This window comes from Cladophialophora carrionii (genome assembly GCF_000365165.1).
Source record: "Cladophialophora carrionii CBS 160.54 unplaced genomic scaffold supercont1.4, whole genome shotgun sequence".
Classification (NCBI taxonomy): Eukaryota; Fungi; Ascomycota; class Eurotiomycetes; order Chaetothyriales; family Herpotrichiellaceae; genus Cladophialophora; species Cladophialophora carrionii.
The window spans coordinates 2299857-2320648 of record NW_008481829.1 but is presented as its reverse complement, the minus strand read 5'-3'; the positions used below and the strand labels follow the sequence as shown (position 1 = coordinate 2320648).

General features: G+C 55.9%; 6 protein-coding genes across 6 annotated transcripts; 4 read left to right on the top strand and 2 right to left on the bottom strand.

Annotated features, from left to right (window-relative positions):
- Nucleotides 1-2894: 2894 nt before the first annotated feature.
- On the top strand, nucleotides 2895-4301 carry G647_05493 (formate dehydrogenase; the record flags this gene model as incomplete). The annotated part of the gene is made up of 4 exons (XM_008729823.1): nucleotides 2895-3068; nucleotides 3118-3293; nucleotides 3355-3899; nucleotides 3955-4301. 4 exons carry the CDS (start codon nucleotides 2895-2897, stop codon nucleotides 4299-4301), a joined length of 1242 nt encoding a protein of 413 aa, XP_008728045.1.
- A 2080-nt stretch (nucleotides 4302-6381) lies between these two features.
- Nucleotides 6382-7797, top strand: G647_05492 (uncharacterized protein; the record flags this gene model as incomplete). The annotated part of the gene is made up of 2 exons (XM_008729822.1): nucleotides 6382-7343; nucleotides 7395-7797. 2 exons carry the CDS (start codon nucleotides 6382-6384, stop codon nucleotides 7795-7797), a joined length of 1365 nt encoding a protein of 454 aa, XP_008728044.1.
- A 4308-nt stretch (nucleotides 7798-12105) lies between these two features.
- Nucleotides 12106-13728, bottom strand: G647_05491 (uncharacterized protein; the record flags this gene model as incomplete). The annotated part of the gene is made up of 1 exon (XM_008729821.1): nucleotides 12106-13728. One exon carries the CDS (start codon nucleotides 13726-13728, stop codon nucleotides 12106-12108), a length of 1623 nt encoding a protein of 540 aa, XP_008728043.1.
- Nucleotides 13729-14941: 1213 nt separating this feature from the next.
- On the top strand, nucleotides 14942-15916 carry G647_05490 (pyridoxine biosynthesis protein pyroA; the record flags this gene model as incomplete). The annotated part of the gene is made up of 1 exon (XM_008729820.1): nucleotides 14942-15916. One exon carries the CDS (start codon nucleotides 14942-14944, stop codon nucleotides 15914-15916), a length of 975 nt encoding a protein of 324 aa, XP_008728042.1.
- Nucleotides 15917-16655: 739 nt separating this feature from the next.
- Nucleotides 16656-18725, bottom strand: G647_05489 (uncharacterized protein; the record flags this gene model as incomplete). Its single annotated transcript, XM_008729819.1, has 1 exon — nucleotides 16656-18725. One exon carries the CDS (start codon nucleotides 18723-18725, stop codon nucleotides 16656-16658), a length of 2070 nt encoding a protein of 689 aa, XP_008728041.1.
- Nucleotides 18726-19264: 539 nt separating this feature from the next.
- G647_05488 (glutamate N-acetyltransferase/amino-acid acetyltransferase) lies at nucleotides 19265-20695 on the top strand (the record flags this gene model as incomplete). Its single annotated transcript, XM_008729818.1, has 1 exon — nucleotides 19265-20695. One exon carries the CDS (start codon nucleotides 19265-19267, stop codon nucleotides 20693-20695), a length of 1431 nt encoding a protein of 476 aa, XP_008728040.1.
- Between the last annotated feature and the right edge of the window lie 97 nt (nucleotides 20696-20792).

Below are 20792 nucleotides of genomic sequence, written 5' to 3'. Positions count from 1 at the left end.
CGAACAAGATGCCACTGCTCGACTTGAGATCATATCAACAGGTGCCATGACTGACTGCTTAAGCTTCATCACATCCACCGACCTGCCACCGTTTTCCCCCAGAAAGAGCGTGAACGATGGGAATCTTCCACGGTCCCACACCCAGCATCATTCGACGCAGCAGATGCGAGGTTCGAGAAGTGCCTAGCTGCACGAGCCAGAGGCGCAGCGTGAGTGGTTTTGCAATTGAGGACTATAAGATGTGTAATCGAAGAGGGACTGGCTGCTCTTGAGGTGCATCTTACCGGACACGTAACGGGGAGACTCTCATGGTAGAGATCTTTTCAGCGAAAGAGACCGATATGTCCGTATATACATTGGCGTATCTGACAAACGGTCGCATGAGGACGACTCGGGAGGCTGAATGTAAGTGCTCTCCTCCACAAGACAACATCCGATCGACGGGCCATGTGGTCTTATACAAATTTTGGAGAGACATTTCACCTTATGCCGGTCCGCTTGCAGCCAGCCGTATAGGCAACTGCGGACCGAACGAATCGACCTCGCAATCAGATCATACTGCCATTAGGCAACGCTATCGGTTCGGGGACACTATTGCCAGCAAAGAAGCAGTTCAAATTGCTGAAGGAGAGGACGTAAGAGCTGCGAAGGTCAAAATAAAGTCCGAACAGTCTATCTGATTGGCTTTGGAAAGAGTTGGAGACGCCAATGACCGGCAGTTCGGACAGCGGCTGTACTGCATGATCGAGGCACTATTTGCGGGAGGACGCTGTGATCGGGGCAGGACATCCGGTCCTCGATCACCAGAGCTCGACCATGCAGGGGTGCATTTCGAGGCTGAATAGCCGTCGACCTTCACACACCACCATGGCGGAGCCTTGCAGCTTCGAGATCATCCTCATGACCTCCGCCCAGCACTGGTTTGGCAACACGACCACGGATGGAAGGCAGGAAGACCTCGCTGAACCTCGTCCGGTGTGCGAGTCCTGTGTTACTGCAGATATCTCATGCAGCCTCTCGGAAAGGTGTCTGAAGAATGGCAATTTGCCAATGAGACATATTGAACTGTCAATGTCAAGGGTGTCGTAGAATTTCAGGAAGGAGTTGGGGGAGGGATAACCGAAGCCATCAAGATGGTGCCCCCGTCGCTTACAGGGCAGCCAGCCTTACGTGGGGATAACTCGGCCATTGTGCGTTATCGATGCTAGAGCGTGCTGCGAGGCTTCTGGCGTTTCGTGCAGCCTACCGCCGGCCACTACACTGCACTGCATTGTACTGCGCTCTCTACCCTGCGCGCCCAGTATGCCTCCAGCTCCATGGCTGATTCGGGACAAAGTGGGCGAGAGCGGGTAGGAAGACTAGGTAAATTGTTTATGCATACCTGATACTGACAGCGAACCCCCCAGCTCCCCACATGTTGCCCTCTCCGCCGAGCTTCCGCCTTTTTCTACCAAAATAGTACATTTGTTTACACTCGTTTGCTACCCGGATCGAGCACCAAACTCGCAGCCTTTCCGTAAAGCGACAGGGAAGGAAGCTATGGACGAAGCTCCGCTCCTGTCTATGCCAGCGGAGAAGACTCATTTTCCGAGCAATGCCCGTAGGATTCCTGCATGGTGCGGCCCAGCCCGCATACATTTTCCAATGCTGGCCAGCACGAGGTCTCGCTTTCAATTGCTCCTATGTCGCGATAGGCTCTCTAGAGCGCATGATCACGACAGATGCGAGAAATCCCGGGATGTTGACATTGAACATGGTTCCGATTCGGAACGGCACCGAGTGAAGTTCATGCACAATCTGCGATGTACAGCCACCACCCACGATCCAAGGATTGGGGTCAACCCGATACCCATACACAAGTGCCGTCAGACGGCAGAAACCCTGTCGGCACTCTTGCATGAGAGCCTTGGATGCTCAGACTCTTGAGCATAGAGCATTGGGTCACCACGGAAGATGAGTGGTGGGGCAGTGAGAGGAGAGCGAAAAGAGTGGCATTTACTGGAACAGCTCCGCAACAGCAGAAAAGAGGGGGAGATGATGTGGAAAGACTTGCTACCCTAACAGCTTGCTTGAACAACAGAAAAATCTTCGTGTGATCATGGGGGAACAAGGTTATAAATGAGGAAGCGTTCGTCCGATGGAATTAGAATTTTGTCTCTTGATATTCTCCATCTTGTAGGATTGTGAGCATTTCTGCATTGCACTGCGATACACCAGTCCTCATTTGTATCAATTGAGGCTTTGAAGGTACGTGCCCCTCCTTCTCTTTGTGTATCACTCTCCCTGCGCGTTCCAGGCGGCGCCTTCCGGGCATGTTTGTCCCCGAGTGCGGCTGCCCTCAATCCAGCCGGTGCGGCGGCAAGCTTCGGCCAAAGTCCTTCCAGACCGCACGCAAATTGCTGTTCGAGGCATCAGTTCCCCCCAAGCTGCAATGCTGACAGCTCACGCGGAGACTGGTGCTCTCGGTGGGTTGCTGCTAAGCATCTGGCCGACGTTTCCCCTCCCTGCCATTTTTGCCGCCCATGCACGAGGGCCCCCTCATCTTCGGGGTGCGAGCCCTGCATTGGTGCGACCTCGACCACTCATGCCCATGCCCATCCCACATCATGATTCCAGGCGCAGTCGAATCCCGTCCTGGCAAACGTCCTGACGCAAGCCCCAGAGCTCATGATACTCACCTTCCCCGCTAGTCCGTCAGGTCCGAGCTAACTCAAACTTGTTGCTTCTAGTGAGAAAGGTACCGTTCCAGGCTGATAGCTCTGCCGGCAGACGCACCCAGCTCACCCTACTCAGATTTTCCTACAAAACCAACTTACCGCCTGTTTATCTCCTGACGACCTGTCTACCTGTTCGACACCTCGACTCTCTACTCAGCTCATATCTTCCTTTTCACAATGGTATTTGCCCGTGTTGCTGCGCGTTCCTTATCGCGCCCTGCGTCATCTCTCGTTTCTTCCCCGCATCTTGCTCGCCGTGCTATTCCCGCATTTCAGACCTCAACCATTGCCAAACGCACACTGACGGCAAGTGCCTCACGTCAGGGCAAAGTCCTCCTCGTCCTCTATGACGTACGTATTCTTCACCCTGCCCTCGCGTGGAAAGACTGACACCGGCCAGGGCCATGAGCATGCCAAACAACAGCCCGCCCTCCTCGGCACGACGGAGAACGAGCTAGGTATCAGGAAGTGGCTTGAGGACCAGGGACACACGCTGGTTACCACCTCAGACAAGGAGGGAGAGAACTCGACCTTCGACAAGGAGCTGGTCGATGCTGAAGTCATCATCACCACGCCGTAAGAGACACTCACCCAGAGGAAACTACCTTGGCCCCATGGACTAACTCATGTGATCCAGTTTCCACCCAGGTTACCTCACCGCCGAACGCCTGGCCAAGGCTAAGAAACTGAAGATTGCCGTCACTGCCGGTATTGGCTCTGACCATGTTGACCTGAACGCTGCCAACAAGACCAATGGCGGCATCACTGTTGCTGAAGTCACTGGCAGCAATGTCGTCTCCGTTGCCGAGCACGTCGTCATGACCATCCTGACTCTTGTCCGCAACTTCGTCCCAGCCCATGAACAGATCGAGTCAGGAGACTGGAACGTTGCGGCCGTGGCCAAGAACGAGTACGATCTCGAGGGCAAGGTCGTCGGTACCGTCGCTGTTGGCCGTATCGGCGAGCGTGTGCTCCGCCGCCTGAAGCCCTTCGACTGCAAGGAACTGTTGTACTTCGACTACCAGCCTCTCAGCCCTGAGAAGGAGAAGGAGATTGGCTGCCGACGCGTCGAAGATCTCGAGGAGATGTTGGCTCAGTGTGACATCGTCACTATCAACTGCCCTCTCCACGAGAAGACTCGAGGCCTGTTCAACAAGGATTTGATCTCCAAGATGAAGAAGGGTAAGCACCAGACTGCTATGTTTACAGCCTAGGGCATACTAACGGAACTTCATAGGTTCATGGCTTGTCAACACCGCCCGCGGTGCCATTGTTGTCAAGGAAGACGTCGCGGAAGCTCTCAAGTCCGGTCACCTCAACGGCTACGGTGGTGATGTCTGGTTCCCTCAACCCGCTCCCAAGGATCATCCTCTCCGATACGCCAAGAACCCATGGGGTGGTGGCAACGCTATGGTTCCTCACATGTCTGGTACCTCGATCGATGCTCAGAAGCGCTACGCAGCTGGTACCAAGGCCATCCTCGAGAGCTACTTCTCCGGTCGCCACGACTACAGACCTGAAGATCTCATTGTCCACAACGGTGACTACGCGACCAAGGCTTACGGCCAGAGGACCAAGGCATAAATGCTTTGATGACCGCAGCGGGCTGCTAGTGGTATGAAGAAGGCAATAGCGACGATAGGACCCGCAGGCTAGGCTGAAATGAACACAGTCTTGGGTCACGACGAAAGGCAAGTCCCTGGAAAGAGACGCCAGAGCACCTGTCGCATCTCTCGGTCAGCATTGTAATATCTATGCTGAGTATGCAAATTCTGATTATACAAAATACCATTTGTGAGAGCCTGGAGTGATGCTGCTCGAATGACACAATGACAGTTGCATGTGAAAATCTGCCACGCGAGTAAAAGTAAAACGCTGGAACAGCCCGCAAACGCGTGAGCGCCTCTCCAACTCTGTGCGGGGAGAGCTTATGTGGCTCCCAGCTCTCGTAGCTACAGCTCCAGCTCCAGCTCCAAGCCCACATCCATAGTTTCCCCATATGGGACAAACTTTGGCTTCGGGGACGATGGAAACACGAGCTGCACGATCCACCTGCAATGCCGGTGATAAATCGGCCGTGCCTGACCTCTAGTGTCCACACGGTGGCTTTGCAAGGGTACCCAGTAGATCAGGCATCTGGTCGCATCCGCAGGGGCAATAAGGGAATCACTCGGGGTTTGAAGCCTGGAAGAACGATTAAGCGAGGCGACCGTCTGGCCGTTGGTACCTATATTGGGCCCGTAAGCCGAAACGGGATTCGGATTGGGAGCAACCGGCGGACGAGGCTACCCTTATTATTATTATACCATATTCTCGGGCCGGGAAAGATGGTGTTGCAGGCAGACGAACAAGTCGAATAATACATTGAAGGATAAGATCAGACGAGGATATACTGTACACTGTACACTGTCCCTTCCCGGGCCTTGCTTAGCTGCGACTTGCGACTCCGGCTCCGTGACTTGCAAGCTGCTTTGCCCACGACACACACAGAGTTACTGTCTACTCAAGATGGGCATGTGGGGCCTGGTTCCCTTTCATCTGTACCAGTAGCTGAGGAAGTAAAGCTCTGCCTGTTTGTCTTCACGTTCGACGGGTCTCGTCTACCAGCACCGCACTCGCAATGGAGAAAGCCAGTCTTTGGCGCAAGCAAGGAGCGTGGACGTACCGCCAGTGGCTGATTGAGCAGCAGAACTGTACCGAGTACGGAGTAATCGTGCAGGTGAAGGACCTCCGGGATGTTCCGCCCTTCGGCACCCCCTCTTTGGCCAGCGTTGCGAATGAAGTCCACACCACATCTGAGTTCTCTTGCTACGGATGGTCAAAAGGGTCTGGTCTGAAGAGGTGTCGATAGCCGATTGATGCGATGGCGCTCCAGCTCTCAGCGGGCCCAATCGTCTTCACGCGAACATTCTTGAGGCTACGTATTTCATGATCAAAGGGAACTTCACGCGCATCCGAGCATGCGGCCGCAGTCGTCACCATTGTGTACTCTACCTACGAGCAGGAGTGCTGATGTTCATCGCGGTGAATCGCTTCTGGAGGAGCTGCGTGTCGCTTTGTGCAGTGGGTTGAGTGTGCTGCTGAAGGGGGGTCTTAAAACTGACGAAGGTTTGTGTGCTTGCGTCTCTTGGGATGATTCTCAACCGGACAGTCTCAACGACAGATTGTACCTGTCACCACTCTGCGGCTTTGCATTCTGCATTGAACTAAATTCGTGCGCCAAAAATTCGAATTGAACATCGCCATGTTCTCTCACAGCGCTTCAGCGTTGTGGTTGTTGTCATGTCTTGACCCGTTCTTTGAAAGCGGAAGGACCTCGGTCTGAGATCCGAAGCTCCGTTCCCTTCGGCGCCGAATCCTCGAAATGTCCTGCTCGATGCCGTCTCCAGCATCACCGTCAACCCACTACATCATGACATTCAGATGCCCCTGTCTTGCACGGCAGGAATCTCATTCAAGTTGGACTGACTGAGAATGTGTCGTGGCGTGCCGCCGTCGATCGCAATGTTGTATAAATGTCGTTGTACCACTCTTCCCAACAATCGTCGCACAATCCAACCGTAAGTTATTGCCTCCCGAAGTCCGCACACAGACACTCCAGGTATTTCTCGCTCAGCCAACACGTATTGAACACTCCTCCTTCAAAGAACCACGCGTATCGTCCATGGCACCTCTCAAGATCCTGATTGTAGGGTGCAGCATTGCTGGGCCCACGCTCGCCATGTTCTTGCTTCTGTCCGACCTACCGCCTTCTGCAAAACCTCACATCACCATCCTCGAGCGAGCATCGTCTATCCGTAAACAAGGCCAGAACGTTGACATTCGTGGCGCCGGTGTAACCATCATCCGCAAGCTTGGCCTCGAGAACGTGATTCGGGCCTCTACGACAGGCGAGATCGGCGTGCAGCTAGTTGATGCCGCCAATCGTGTGTGGTCCTCCAGCACAGCAGATAAGACTGGCCAGGTATCGACACCGACTGCGGACATTGAGATCTTGAGGGGCACATTGGCAGACATCTGCCACAGAAGGAGTCGATCCGTTAGCGAGGAAGTTCAACGCGAGCGGGGTGTCGGAATCGAGTATGTCTTCGGAGACTATCTCGATTCGTTGGAGCAGGAGGGAAGTCAGGTGAACGTGCGCTTTGCGAAGAGTGGGAACAGGCAGACTTTTGACGTGGTTGTCGGCGCAGATGGGCTTCAAAGTGGGACACGCAGTCTTGCTTGGGGTGCCGAGGGGGAAAAGGACAGGATAAGGCGGCTGGGTATGTATGCTGCGTTCTTCAGCATCCCCAAGGGGCCCACCGATAGTGAGTGGCGCCGCTGGTACCACGCACCTGGACGGCGAGGGATTATGGCCAGACCGAGTGATCAGAAAGATAGGACCACTGTCTTCATGTCTGTTATCAACGAAGAAGACGAGAGGCTAGTTCAGGTGGCATCAAAAGGGCGGGAAGACGTGGGCGCTCAGAAGAGGCTGATGGCGGATTATTTCCAGGATGCCGGCTGGGAGAGTCCACGCATCATCGAGGGAATGATGGAGACGACCGACTTCTACTACGACATCGTAGCGCAGGTGAAGATGGACAAGTGGTCCAAAGGTCGGGTCGTCCTGCTTGGCGACGCTGGGTGTGTTCGCTCCTCCACTCGTGGGAGATGTTCCGGCTAACGTGCCAAAAGTTACTGCGCCTCCCCCATCTCTGGCATGGGCACTACACTTGCGCTCACCGGTGCATACACCCTCGCCGGCGCTCTTCTACGCAACCCACAAGACCCTCCCGCTGCTTTCGTCGAGTACGAGGCGAGAATGCGACCCGTCGTTGCTCGTGCTCAGAAATTGTTCCCCGGTGCGCCTCATAGCATGAATCCACAAACAGCATGGGGAATCTGGACTCTGCATGCCATCTTCTATGCTGTTAAGCGATCGGGCCTGGGACATGTGCTGTTCCTCATTGCGTGGATCGTCAACCGGCTGCGTCTGGCAAGGCTGCTCTACCGCATCGGAGGGCCCCCAGCGAATACTGTGCAGGTGGAAGAGTATGGATTTCGTCAGCTGCCGGAGTGGGACGGAGTTGAGAGATGATGATTTTAGAGTGTGGCACAGCATTTAGCACTTCTATCTGTACAACCTTCATCAAAGAATTGCTAACTTGCTCTTATTCCTATGCATGCCGCCAGTGCACACAGCAGTGAAGATGTGTGATGCGCTTGACCTATTTTATTGTATTGTAGCCTTTCCCGGATGTCAGCCGGCACCCGCCCATAGGCTGAAACGGGGATCGTCAAGCTCGGAAGGAGCAACCGAGACCACTCGGATGTACTCATTACTCGCCACACCTTCCTTCAGATATACCCGATAAGCGAGCTCTGAGACGTCAAACGAGCCGATCGTGATGTGCGGGCCATCAGGGGACCAAACTGGCCTATATAAATGGGCTCCTCCCCTGCCTCTGAAGGTGCTTCAACTTCCTCCCTTTCGCGCTCTCCAAATTCCTCATGTCCACCGTCTAGCACGAGCTCTGGGGGCCTGACCCTTCATCCTCAGCCAATCCTCAGCACGCTTTGTCGAACATCTACGTACAATGACGAACTTCGTCGACGACGGACGAAACTACGCTGCCAATCGTGTTTCTTTCAAGCCAACGCGCTGCTCGGTTCCGCTTTGCACGAGTGCCACATGTCCCGACGTACGCCAAGCTACGTCCGGCGGATCACATTTCCGACCACAACCAGGAGTGGGCCGCTCCCTTCAAGCAGCTCACCACCAACATGGGTGTTCATCCTACGCTTCAGATATGGCATCTACGGTGAAAGGGGAGTGCTCTGAGGGAACTCGCCAAGCAGACCTATAGATATTGCGAGAGTGCATCAAGACTGGTGCAAGATGGGTGGGAGTTCAGATGAGCATCGCAGGTAAGTGAGGTGGATCGCAATGATGCGGCACATCGTCAGCGTGCCCCATCGCCAGCGCAGCAGCATTGGTGCGGAACATGAGAAGAGGCTGGGAGTGGAATTCTTCAATTTCAAACCGCGTAAGAAGCGATATTGCCGCCGCACCGGCTCTGTCTTCAACCTGGTTAGCCATTGACATGCAATTCCGTCCCCCCTCCTCAAGATTGTGAAAGGCAACCAGCTTTCGATTGCTTTCGATGATGCAGGAGTGTGCTTCCGGACAGTCTGTGACTCACAGCCAGCAATGACCTCTCCCCTCGACAGATTTTTCGCTCTTTTTCTTCTTCTCTTCTTGCTTTCTCTCTGCCGAAGTAGACATACTGGTAAGCAACGCCATGGTCAACGATCGTCGTGGTTGTTGCTGATTCTGATGACCTCTAGAAGCGAGCGACACCAGCGACAGCAATAGCAACAATTACAGCGATAACCGCAGCAGCAACAACAGCCACAACACTCCGTAAGTCTAGTGCTCCTGTACTCCTGGACCCTGCTACGAGCAATTGCTGATGGCGTCTGCCCACCAGAAACACTCTCCTTCTCTCTTCTCTATTTTCAGGAGTCCCATCAGTCACAATGGGCGTCTGCATCTCCGTCTTCAAGATGGAGGTCTCTTGGAGGTCACGGTGGTTCTTGCTCAAGAACCACCTCAACCAACTCCGCAAGAGGTGGACGTACAACGCGGCGGCGTCAGACTTCTCCTTCTCCCAATGCCCCAGCGAGCTCTGGAGCTATTGGGAGAGGTCCAGTGACGCCCCCGTGTCTGCTGTCCGACCAGACACTCCTCCCCTCTCCTCTCCTCATTCCTCCTTCCGATTCTACTCCTTTCCTCGCCCCCGTCGTCTCTCACAGAGATGGACGGCCGAGTATTAGGACTAGATAGCGGGACCGCGGCCAACTCAGCTCGAGCACGACGCCAATGTCTGATAACAGCGGTTTCCCCCAGACTGTCGCAGACTGGACTGTCAACAAACATCCTGCAATCGCCATGAGTATGCAACATACAACATTGGTGGGGATTGGATTTGTTTGACAACCCTCCTGTAATCGCCATGAGTATTCAACATGCAATACTGGTGGGGAGTGGTACGGCCAGCCAACCATCCTGGAATCGCCATGAGTACGCACGATACTGGTGGGGATTGGTGTGGCAGCCATCCTGGAATCGCCATGAGTGCTTTGTACAACATTGGTGGGGATTGGAACGGCCAGAGTTCAAGACGTCGTGAGCTAAGCAGGGACTCACGTTAACCTCGCATGCGCAAAGCTGCACCCCTTCACTTCGGTGCGGGTTCCCTCAGAACAATCAGGTCTTCTGAACTCGTCCAGTCTGCAGTCTGTCTTTCAAAGCGACAAGAGCATCACACCAGAGCACAAAGCGGCAGCAGTGTCGATCTTCCTGCCAGATACCAAGGCAGTGCGACTCGTCCTGAGCTTGCCAGACTCGATATTCACTTCGTCAAATCGACGACAGAGTCACAAAGCATCACGACACTCGCTACAATTTCAGCCGTTGGTGTATTTTACAGCCAACCGACACTCGCTACACAATTCTTCACAACATCCGCTCGCTTTACAAGCCATGCGCTCTGCAGTCACTATCACAACATTACGCTCCACTGTCGCTCTTTACCTTCCGTCAAAAACCACACTCATTTCGGCGCTGGTGGACGTCGACAATACTGCGGCCACTACAGCCACTTGATGCTTGGGAGGGCATCACCACCATCATACCACCACGGCATTGCTCCTAGGAGCACACAGAGAGAAGCTTGTCGTTGCCAGCCGACGACATGGTGCTCTCCCAAGCACCATCGCCACACCACTAGGTGTGCTGTAGAAGAACACAGGGTGAATCCAGTTGCCATCAAGCGATGATCGATGCTTGGGAGGGCATCATGATCACCATATCGTTGTCACCAAGAATATGTCACTGCAATCTATTGCCATCTACAACAATCGTTGATATCTCAAACATATCACACTACCACCCCGTCGCTCGCTGATGCTTGGGAGGGCTTCTTCACCAGAAAACTGGTACCAGGACTATGCTGCAACGATTATTGACATTCACAACCATCACTATACCCCTCAATCTGTCGAGCTACCATGCTGTCACTCATTGATGCTTGACAGAGCATCGTCGCCATCGCTACGGGCGCAACCCAATGCTTCCAAAGACCTCATGGCAGCCAACGGTCGAAAAACCGCAACTATCATCAGATCCATCAATTTCCTCTTTGCCTCTGAAACAGCTGGCACCATTTCTGTCGCCAACAAGGCTCACAACACTTGAGCTGGCGGTAACGCAAGTATCTCAAAGTCACCGCCGGCACTCTGCATATATCTGCCGGCCAGTTCAATGCTGCAGACTTTGACACAACCAACATTCTTCCTTGGCTGGAAAGCCTTCAAATGATTACTGGCTGCGTTGACGCAATAACCTCCGTGTCACCACCACAACTATTTAACACACCAAAATTCTTCGATGGCTATCAGCAGCCCCCTAACAAGGTCAGCTAGAGGTGAGGCAATCACCTCCGCATCACTGTCGGCCTGCACAATCGCCTACCAGCAAACATTTCACCCTGGCGATTAAGGTCTGCCTGGCATCACGAATTTGCCAACACAATTCCCCCGTCAGCAATCCACTTGACAGCAATGCCTTTGGTGTTCCCAATGATATACCGCAATCTAAATTCATCTACATCGATTTCCTCTTTTATCAGGTATGTTGCTCGCCGCGACCTCTATGGGCTTAAGTGCTAACGTGGCTAGCTATTCACTGTACATCTATTCGAATTCCGTTGTCAGCGTTCAAGCGTTCAAGCACAGGAGTTGGGTTTAACAAGGCAGGGACTACGGGATACTTTGACGCGCAGTGGGCACAGGCACCACAGGCTACCTCGAAATGCCTTGCAGGCATGGCGCATGTTGTTTGGAGTTTTGGGAAGGGCGAATTGTCGCTCCATCGAAAGACGATGAAAGGCGTAGATTTAGGCAGTGCGCAAGGTGCAATGGGCGGGGCTAAGGCCTATGAATCAATGGCTAGCAGTGAATCTGGGGCGCCTGCTCAAATTTCTTAGGGGTGAAGTTGCACCTGCTTCTAGGCTACCAGTTGCAGTTGTACTGTCCAAAATCTCAGACGTCTGGACATGCCTTCCGCAATACCTCCTCGCGAGCGCTGTGTCTTTCAGCTCTTTGCGTAAGCAATGTTCATTTTTCAGATGACTTTCAGACTACAGTCAAACACGGCGCGGTGATTGTCAGATTCTGTCCTACTTACTGCCGTACCCCGACCTCTGCTCGCCTAACCACTGGTAGAGGATGACAAGAGGAAAGAGGAGGCACAAGAGACGGGTCCATGGGTATTATGCCCGGTGGCATGAGTGTCTATAATCAGCAAAGCCCACAAGCTAGTGTAACACTCGTACCAATGCATTCAGAACTTCAGCACCACAATCTCCATACGCTCATTCTGGCCTATAAGCCAGCGTTCGTCGCCGGCAATTCGGCCCATGCTGGACACTTCGGAGGCGACCGCGTCGTCCAGTGCTGCCCATGTGCCTTCTCCGCCGTCTTCAGCCTCCTCGAGTTTCGCTCTGACGACGAGCTTGTTCTCCACACTCTGGCCGGAGAAGCATGTCTCGACCAAGCTCAACCTGACACCGGCCAGCGAATCGACCACGTCCATGACGGGCAGAAACCAACGCTCACTCTCTTCGACGTCTGCGCTCTCCATGCTACAGTGCCCACGATAGGGAGGAAGATTGCCATCCCATTCCCGGTACAGCCTGGGCCCCTCCCCGACAAAAGGAAACGACGTCGTCTTTGCGCACCACAAGCGCTCCGCCGGATCGAAGTAACCTTGGCCTGCGACACCGACATTCTCACGCACGGTTAGTGACAGGGCCTCGGAGTCGAGGTGTAAGGACATCAGCGACACAGTGGAACGTTGACGAATGCCAAAGAAGTCCAGTTGATTGAAAGGGAACCGTGATACAATATAAGGGCCTTCATCGTCGGGTGGACGACGTTTCCCGGCGGGATCCATTGACGGTTGATAGCACGAGTGAGCGGAAATATCCCACACCGAGAGCGATTCGATTGGAAGCTCCTCATCGCCGGTGTACATACTTCGATTGGGCTGCCAGAAATACACGGCATAGTGCGTGGCATTATGCGTGGAGAAGAATCGGTCGTGGTAGTTCGGAGGCAGACCGAGGAAATGCATCTTCCATTCCGAACGCCATGTCACGGCCCAGCCTCTGTGGTCGTCAGCCTGGCGGACATCGAAACAGTTGGCAAAATGTCTGTTGACCTGCTCCAGCGCGTTCAGATTGTGGAAAGGGTCCTTCTCGGCCCACTCCACGATCAAGGTGCGATCTTTTAGCCGGAGGTTGCGGATGATCTTGCCCCGAGCATTGAAAGGAACCGGATATTTCTCGCCAATGGCCACATCCAGCAAAGCCAATACCTGTGGGAAATGTCCATATCCTTCGCATATCGCTGGGGCATAGACCAGGAGACCGTCGTCGTACGACCACAGGGTCGGTCTGAAGAGGTAAGGCTTCACCCCTATTCTCAAATGCATGGCGGCCGTCTCGTAGTACAGACGACCCCCGGGCTGACTCTCGTGGTAGTCCCATTGGCCCACAGCGAAGAAGTCGCCTAATTGTTCAAGCGGTGCCATGGGGTAGCGGTCGATCTTCCTGGCCTTGCCTTGGGCGAGGTTGTGGTAACGTGATGCGACGGACAGCAAGATCTGTTTCCAATTGGCGGACGTGGCCTTGGGCGAAGAATGAAAGTTGAGCATGCCGGGCGACAGGGCTCGGACTTCCCGCGCTCGTCGGTACGATTGCAAGACACAGCGGATATACTCGTCCTTGGAGAAGGCGGTGCGCCACGCGCGGGAAACCCGCTGACAGGAAACGACATCCCATGCAGATATGCTGCGTAATATGAGGAGGAATACGTCTTCAGAGAGGTCTGGAATGGATATGGCATGGCTTGTCTGAGCTATGGCGAGAAGGGCCAGCTGGTCGCTCTTGGTGTCCGCGCACATGGCGAGCTTTTCGAGTATCATGTTTCATGGGCCGTTATGGAATGATTTGTTTCAGGATACAGCAACGGCACAGGACCGCGTTTGAGCAACGCATCGAGAAGCCCAAGCTGCGGGTGTCACGACCGGAAGAAGGGAGATAGAGCAATGGAGAGAGGGAGGAAAGGAACGGAAGAATTAACCCCTGTGGTCGTCCATTATCTCATCGAGCATCTCATCAGGCACGTTCATTCCATCACCCCGGAGTGGAATCCGTGCCCTGTGGCATCTCTCGTTCAAGAGAGGGGTTTCCAAGCTTATTTGAGCGGGCTGGTGGGAAGCACGGAAGAGACGAGCGGCGGGGAGTCGCAGTACGAGTGACAACGGAAAGAGGAGGTGGATGAGTAAGCCGGACACCAGCACCTATCGCCGAGGTTCTGGAGAACGCCTATGAGTACTCCGTATTGTTCGCGGGTACTCCCTACGTCCTCGTACCTTACCTAGGTACCTCTGCCGGGGGCCGTCCAGGCCTGTCTCCAGGCACTTGAGGGGCTTCGGGGGTGTCGCGGGCTCGGCGTCCTCGGGCTTCGGGCGTCTCGGAGCTCCCACGCACCACGCCTGCCTGCCTGGCGAGGCTGGCTTGGCCTGGACTCTTGTCCGACGGCAATCTCATGACATGCCACAGTGGAATCCGGATCGAGTCCCACGGCGCGGGGAACGTCGCGAGAAAATGGCCCAGAATAATTTTTTTCCTTCTCGAAAGTGTCGGCCCTTGTCTTAAGGCGTATCGTCTCCCCTCCTTCTCGCCACTAACCTACACGATATACGCTCGCTCCAGTCACCGTCCGTCCTTATTGGCGGCTCTCCCGTTGATTTCTTGCATACGACTGTAGACTTTTTGAGTTTCTACGTTGTGGGCTGGTCGAGCTGGTGACTCAAAGTCGAGGTCTTTCTTCCCTCGCCGCCAGACTTTTTTCCTTTCCTCCTCCATTGACACCAACGACAGCTTTCTGCTCTCTACAGACGCTTCCACTCGAGTCGTCCTCACCTCCTGCACACTTACACTCGAGTCATTCTCACCTCTCTCCCCCACAGACACTTCCACTCGAGTCGTCCTCACCTCCTCCTCTCTACAGACACTTCCTATCGAGTCGGTCGCCCTCACCTACTGTCCCTCTCTCCAGTGCCCAATCACTTTAATCCCGCTTTGAAAATGGTCATGAACGACAACTCCAACATGTCCAGCACGATCCCCCTGTCCGCGCCTGTCCAATCCTCTAGCCATGGCCAAAACTGCTCATCACAGACCAACGGTGGCGACGACGTGCCCTCGTTCGCCATCAAGGCTGGTCTTGCGCAAATGCTCAAGGGCGGCGTGATCATGGACGTCATCAACGCAGAACAGGCGCGCATCGCCGAAGAGGCCGGCGCCTGCGCCGTCATGGCCCTCGAGCGCGTGCCCGCCGACATCCGCGCACAGGGCGGCGTGGCGAGGATGAGCGACCCGGCGCTCATCAAGGAGATTCAAGCCGCGGTGACCATCCCCGTCATGGCCAAGGCGCGCATCGGACACTTTGTCGAGTGCCAGATCCTCGAGAGCCTGGGCGTCGACTACATCGACGAAAGCGAGGTGCTGACGCCCGCGGACGACACGTTCCACGTGGAAAAATCGCCGTTCCGTGTGCCGTTTGTGTGCGGGTGCCGCAACCTCGGCGAGGCGCTGCGCCGGATCGCCGAGGGCGCCGCAATGATCCGCACAAAGGGCGAGGCCGGCACGGGCGACGTCGTCGAGGCGGTCAAACACATGCGCGCCGTGAAGCGGGACATTGCGCGTGCGCAGGCCGTGCTCGCGGACGGGGGCGAGCTCGGCCTCCGCGCGCTGGCGCGGGAGATGGAAGTCGACGCCGCGCTGCTGAGGCAGACGGCCGAGCTGGGCCGGTTGCCGGTCGTGAACTTTGCGGCCGGCGGCATCGCCACGCCCGCCGACGCGGCGCTGATGATGCAGCTCGGCTGTGATGGCGTCTTTGTCGGGTCGGGCATCTTCAAGTCCGGCAATGCCGCCATGCGGGCCAGGGCCATCGTGCAGGCGACGACGCATTTCCGCGATGCCAAGGTCTTGGCTGAGTGTTCGACCGGGTTGGGCGAGGCCATGGTCGGCATCAGCGTCGGGAGTATGGGTGAGAAGGAGAAGATGGCGGGCCGGGGATGGTAAGGTTGGATGGGTAGCAGCCTGAGTTGACTGGCAAGGCTGGGTGGATGGGTGGTCGTCTCGTCTCGTCTCGTCTCGTCTCGCCATTCGCTGATTGAGTGACTGATCGTATGGACAAACGGAGTAGGAGGTATGGGGAGGGGAAATGACAAGTTGTTCGCTCTGGTCGGTCGTGGAACAGACGGGTTGTCATGGTACACCGCTGGACTGAGAAGGGACTGACTGGTGACTGGTGGGTGGTGCATCTTTGGTCTGCCCTGATCTGGTCACTCCGGTCTGGTAGATTCGCTGGATGATGGACGGACATGCGTGCGTCACTACACCTTTGACGGCGAAGCAGTTTGCCCTACGCCGTTCTCGGTCCATTGCGCCAGATTCTCGTGGTGATGTGCCACGGGCATGATTTGATGATTGATTCAGAAACAGGTATGAGCACGAACACGAACACGAACACGAGGATGCAGACGGAGACGGGAGATTAGGGACGGGCACTTCTCGAAAGACATGATCCAGAAAGCATGTGCTGTGCATGAGCATCGTTATGGCGTTTTCGTTCCGAATCTCGTCTACTGTGAATAGGATATTTTCCACTATGAAGAATCCATTGAATCCAAAGCCCACAATGTTCAATCCATCCAGCATGGACGTACTATTCTTTTCTATCCATCCACCTCTCTCGTTCGTAGGGCTCGACTGACTGACTGACTGACTGACTGACTGATTGGTCTGCGAGTCACTCCACTCAGACAAGCTCCTCAAGCACGCCCAGCATCTCCTCCCTGCCCAGCGGCACACCTAGCATCTCGGCGCCCGACACGCCGTCGCGTCGGCTCGTGATCATCTGATGGTCGAGAAACTCCTTGAGCAGGAACTGGAAGTTCATGGCGCTGCTGCAGATGAACTCCTCGGCCGCCTTGCGGTACAGGGCGCGGTACTCGACGCCGACTTCCTCGGCGGCCGATGGCTCTGGCACTTTGGCTTTGGGTTTTTTCGTCTTTGTCTCTGTATTCGTCTTCCTCTTCGTCTTCTTATTCTTCCTTTTCCGTGTCCGTGGTACGGGGTCTGAGTCGTCCTCGTCGTCCTCGTCGTCGTCGTCGTCGTCGCGGCCCTGATATTCATCTCCATCTTCATCGGCGTCATCGCCGACGGTACCGTCCCAATCATCCAGGCCCTCCTCCATGAGTGTCAAGATCTCCGTCAAGAGTAGGCGGTAGAGATTCCTCGCGTTCTCGGGTAGGGACTTCAGCACGAATCCCACGCCCTCTTTGCCCCCGGCGCGTGATCTCTTCTTGCCGAGTAATTCGTGGACTTGGTCCACGGCACCTGCACCTGCACCTGTCTCCGTCTCGGCCTCGTACGGCGCAAAGGTCGTGCAGTCATGGTAGGCGAAGCGGAAGTGCTCGAGGTGGGTGGAGTTCCACATTGTCGGGAAGAGGGGCGAGTCGGCCGTGCAGACGAAACGCACGGCCGGGTGGGCGGCCAGGCGCGCAAGGAGGGATTGCATCCCAGCGCGGCGGAGGGAGGGGCCGTCGATGGAGTTGACCATCACGTAGAGGGCCCCCTGCGGTGGAGGATTCGAAGTCAAGTGGGCTAGTAGGCCATCGAGCATTTCCTCGGGCTGGCCCGTTAGTTTAGGCCCGTCGAGTTCGTCTTCATGACCGTGCTCAGGGCCCGCCGTCGAGGCAGAGGCGATCGTATTGAGAATATTTCGAATGTTGAGTTTAGGCATGTATCCGTTCAGGATGACTATTTGTGGTGCAGTGCCGGTGGCAGTGGCAGAGGCAGTGGCAGAGGCAGAGGCGGAGGCAGAGGCGGAGGCAGAGGCGGAGTTGGAATCAGAGTTGCATCTCTTGTACACCCACTCCGCGAATCGAGTCACGAGGGACCGTTTACTCCCGTAGCCGTACAGACAGAGGCTGTAGCCTTCGTCGAGTTCGGCCTTCCACTGCGGAAAGGCTCGGGCGTGAAGGTTCGACAAAAAGGCCTTCTCGGGCGCGTGGGGGTCTCTCCACGAGGCGATCTGTTCGAAATATTCCTCCTGGGTCAGAAGTTTGACGCTGTTGAAGCGGTTGTTCGAGACTTGAGGCGCGCCGGGTCGTGTTTGGTAGAAGTATCGTTCTTCGGGCGGGATGTCGCCTTCGGGGGTTGGTGAGCGGACGGGTTTTGTGGACTGGGGTTTGATTGCGGTCCTGGGTCTGCCGCGTTTTCTGGGTGTGGGTGTGGGTGTAGTGGCTGTCGCAGTGTCTTTGGCATCAGAGATATGGCGTTCGACGTTGCGGACCAACTCTGCTTCTTCGATGTCTTCTTCGTCCGTGTGTTCGTCCTCGTCGAGGATCTCTCTTGCTAATCGCCTATCTTGCCCTTGTAGCCCGTCCTCGTCCTCGTCCACATCCTCGTCCACGTGGGTCTGTGCTTCGGCTATAAGTCGGGCGCTCTTCCGTTTCGCTGATCGGTCTGCTTTGGCTTTGACCGATCTCGAGGGCGTCACGGTGGCAATGGTGTCCTTGGTCTTCCTGGGCGTCGCGAAGAGAGTCCGGCCGTTGACTTTGGGAGTAGGGCTTCCTTCGTCGTTCTCTGCTTCGAGCAGTGCCCGTGCCTTTGCCGTGGGTCTCCTTATCCTTCGCGAGGGAGTCTCCTGCTTCTCGGGTGACCCATTTGTCCCTGGAGCCTCGTTCTCATCGTGGTGATGTCCATTGGTGAGCGCTTCCGCTGCTTCTGCTGTTCGTCTTCGGCGCTTCGAAGGGGGGGTGTCTGCGGCCGAGTGTTCCGGGTCGGACTCGATGTCAGTCTCAGGCTGCTTCCTCTTCGCCATCTCTGTTACAAGACGGACGTCCAACAGTGAGATGAGCCAGACACTGAGGACATTCAGGTCAATGAGGCATCGTCCGTCCATCGCGCGACGCGGTTCTTCGTCTCCGCAAACCGGCGGCGCTGATTGGTCGATTCGTCTCGCATACATTTTTGACTCACGCTTCTTTCTTTTCCTGCAATTTTTCCACGACTGCATTCTTTATGTGCTCAACATATTGCAGCGACATTGAAGTATCCAGACCGGGTCGTCCTCGCTGAGTGATCCTGGACGGCGACGTGGTGCCTGCTACCTGAGCAATTGGCACCCTGCTCACCCACTTTATGCTGTCTGTCCACACTGAGCACTTCATATCTCGCTCGACATTGATAACGACATTGAAGAAATACTAGGCCGGAGATCCGATTGCTAGCCTGAGCACGGTAAAATCAGAGCCGCCGCTGAGCATGTGAGCTGCGAAAAGCTCCCTCTGGACGAGTGTCAGACGTCAAGGGCCCTCCATCTGTGAGCGATCTGATATCCATCTCAACTAAACCTCGATCATGGCGACCTCGATACGCATGACAGGCCGACCCGCCCTCCGCCAGTTCGTCCGCCACTATTCCGCGCCTCTGGACAGCTCCATTCCCGCCTCGAAGCTGAAATATGTCCCCACGAGTGGCACCTATCCCAAGGGCTTCCTCGTCTCCGGCACGCACGTCGGAGTGAAGCCAGCAAACAAATCACACCCGGATCTCGCCCTCATCGCGAGCGAGCGACCCGCTTTTGGAGCCGCCGTCTTCACGACGAATAAGTTCCAAGCCGCCCCCGTCCAAGTGAGTCGGTCTGTGCTCGAGAAACGCGGCGGGGCTGGCCTCAGGAGCATTATCGTCAACTCTGGGTGCGCAAACGCCGTGACAGGCCAAGGCGGCGTGGATGACGCGTGGGCGATGTCCTCCACGGCATCGGCTCAATTCCAGCAGTCCTCGCAACCAGACGACCACCTGGGACCGAACAGTCTGGTCATGTCGACCGGCGTGATCGGCCAACGTCTCCCGATCGCCAAAATCCTCAACAAGATACCCGTCGCGTATTCGAACCTCGCAGCCGACCATGCCGCATGGCTCACGACGGCCAGAGCAATCTGCACGACAGACACATTCCCGAAGCTCCTCTCCACGACTTTCACCCTCCCGGGCGCACAGCACGCCGGCATCGAGTACCGCCTCGCAGGCATGACCAAAGGCGCGGGCATGATCCACCCCAACATGGCGACGCTGCTCGGGATCCTCTGCACCGACGCGCCCATCTCGGCCGACGCGGTGTCCACGCTCCTCACCACGGCGGTGAACAAGTCCTTCAACTGCATCTCCATCGACGGCGACACGTCGACCAACGACACCGTCGCGCTGCTGGCCAACGGCGCGGCATCCCCCTCGGCGTCCACGGCACCCATATCCTCGTCCACCACGCCCGAAGACTACGCGGCCATGGCGAACATCCTGACGTCGTTCGCCCAGCAACTCTCCCAGCTCGTCGTGCGCGACGGTGAAGGCGCCACCAAATTCGTGACCATCCGCGTGCGCAACGCCCTGACCGAGACGGACGCGCGGGCCATTGCCAGCACCATCGCGCGCTCCCCGCTCGTCAAAACGGCCCTCTACGGCAAGGACGCGAACTGGGGCCGCATCCTCTGCGCGATCGGGTACACCTCGCCGGCGCTGCTCGCCTCGGGCGCCGAGTCCGTCATACCCGCCAGGACGAACGTCAGTTTCGTCCCGGCGGAGAACTCGGCGTCCCGTGCCGAGGGCGTGCTCAAGCTGTTGATCGACGGCGAACCGCAGGCCGTCGACGAGGAGCGGGCCAGCAGATTACTCGAGGATGAGGACTTGATCGTCGACGTGGATCTCCGGGTCGGCCAGGCCGAGGGCACGTACTGGACGTGTGATTTCAGCCACGAGTACGTCACGATCAATGGGGATTATCGGACGTAATGCTCGTGGTTTCGTGGTTCGAGGCAAGTCGGCTCGTTTACGACGGTAGAATGATAGTATCGAAGTAGGCAGGAGGAGGAGGAGGAGGAGGAGGAGG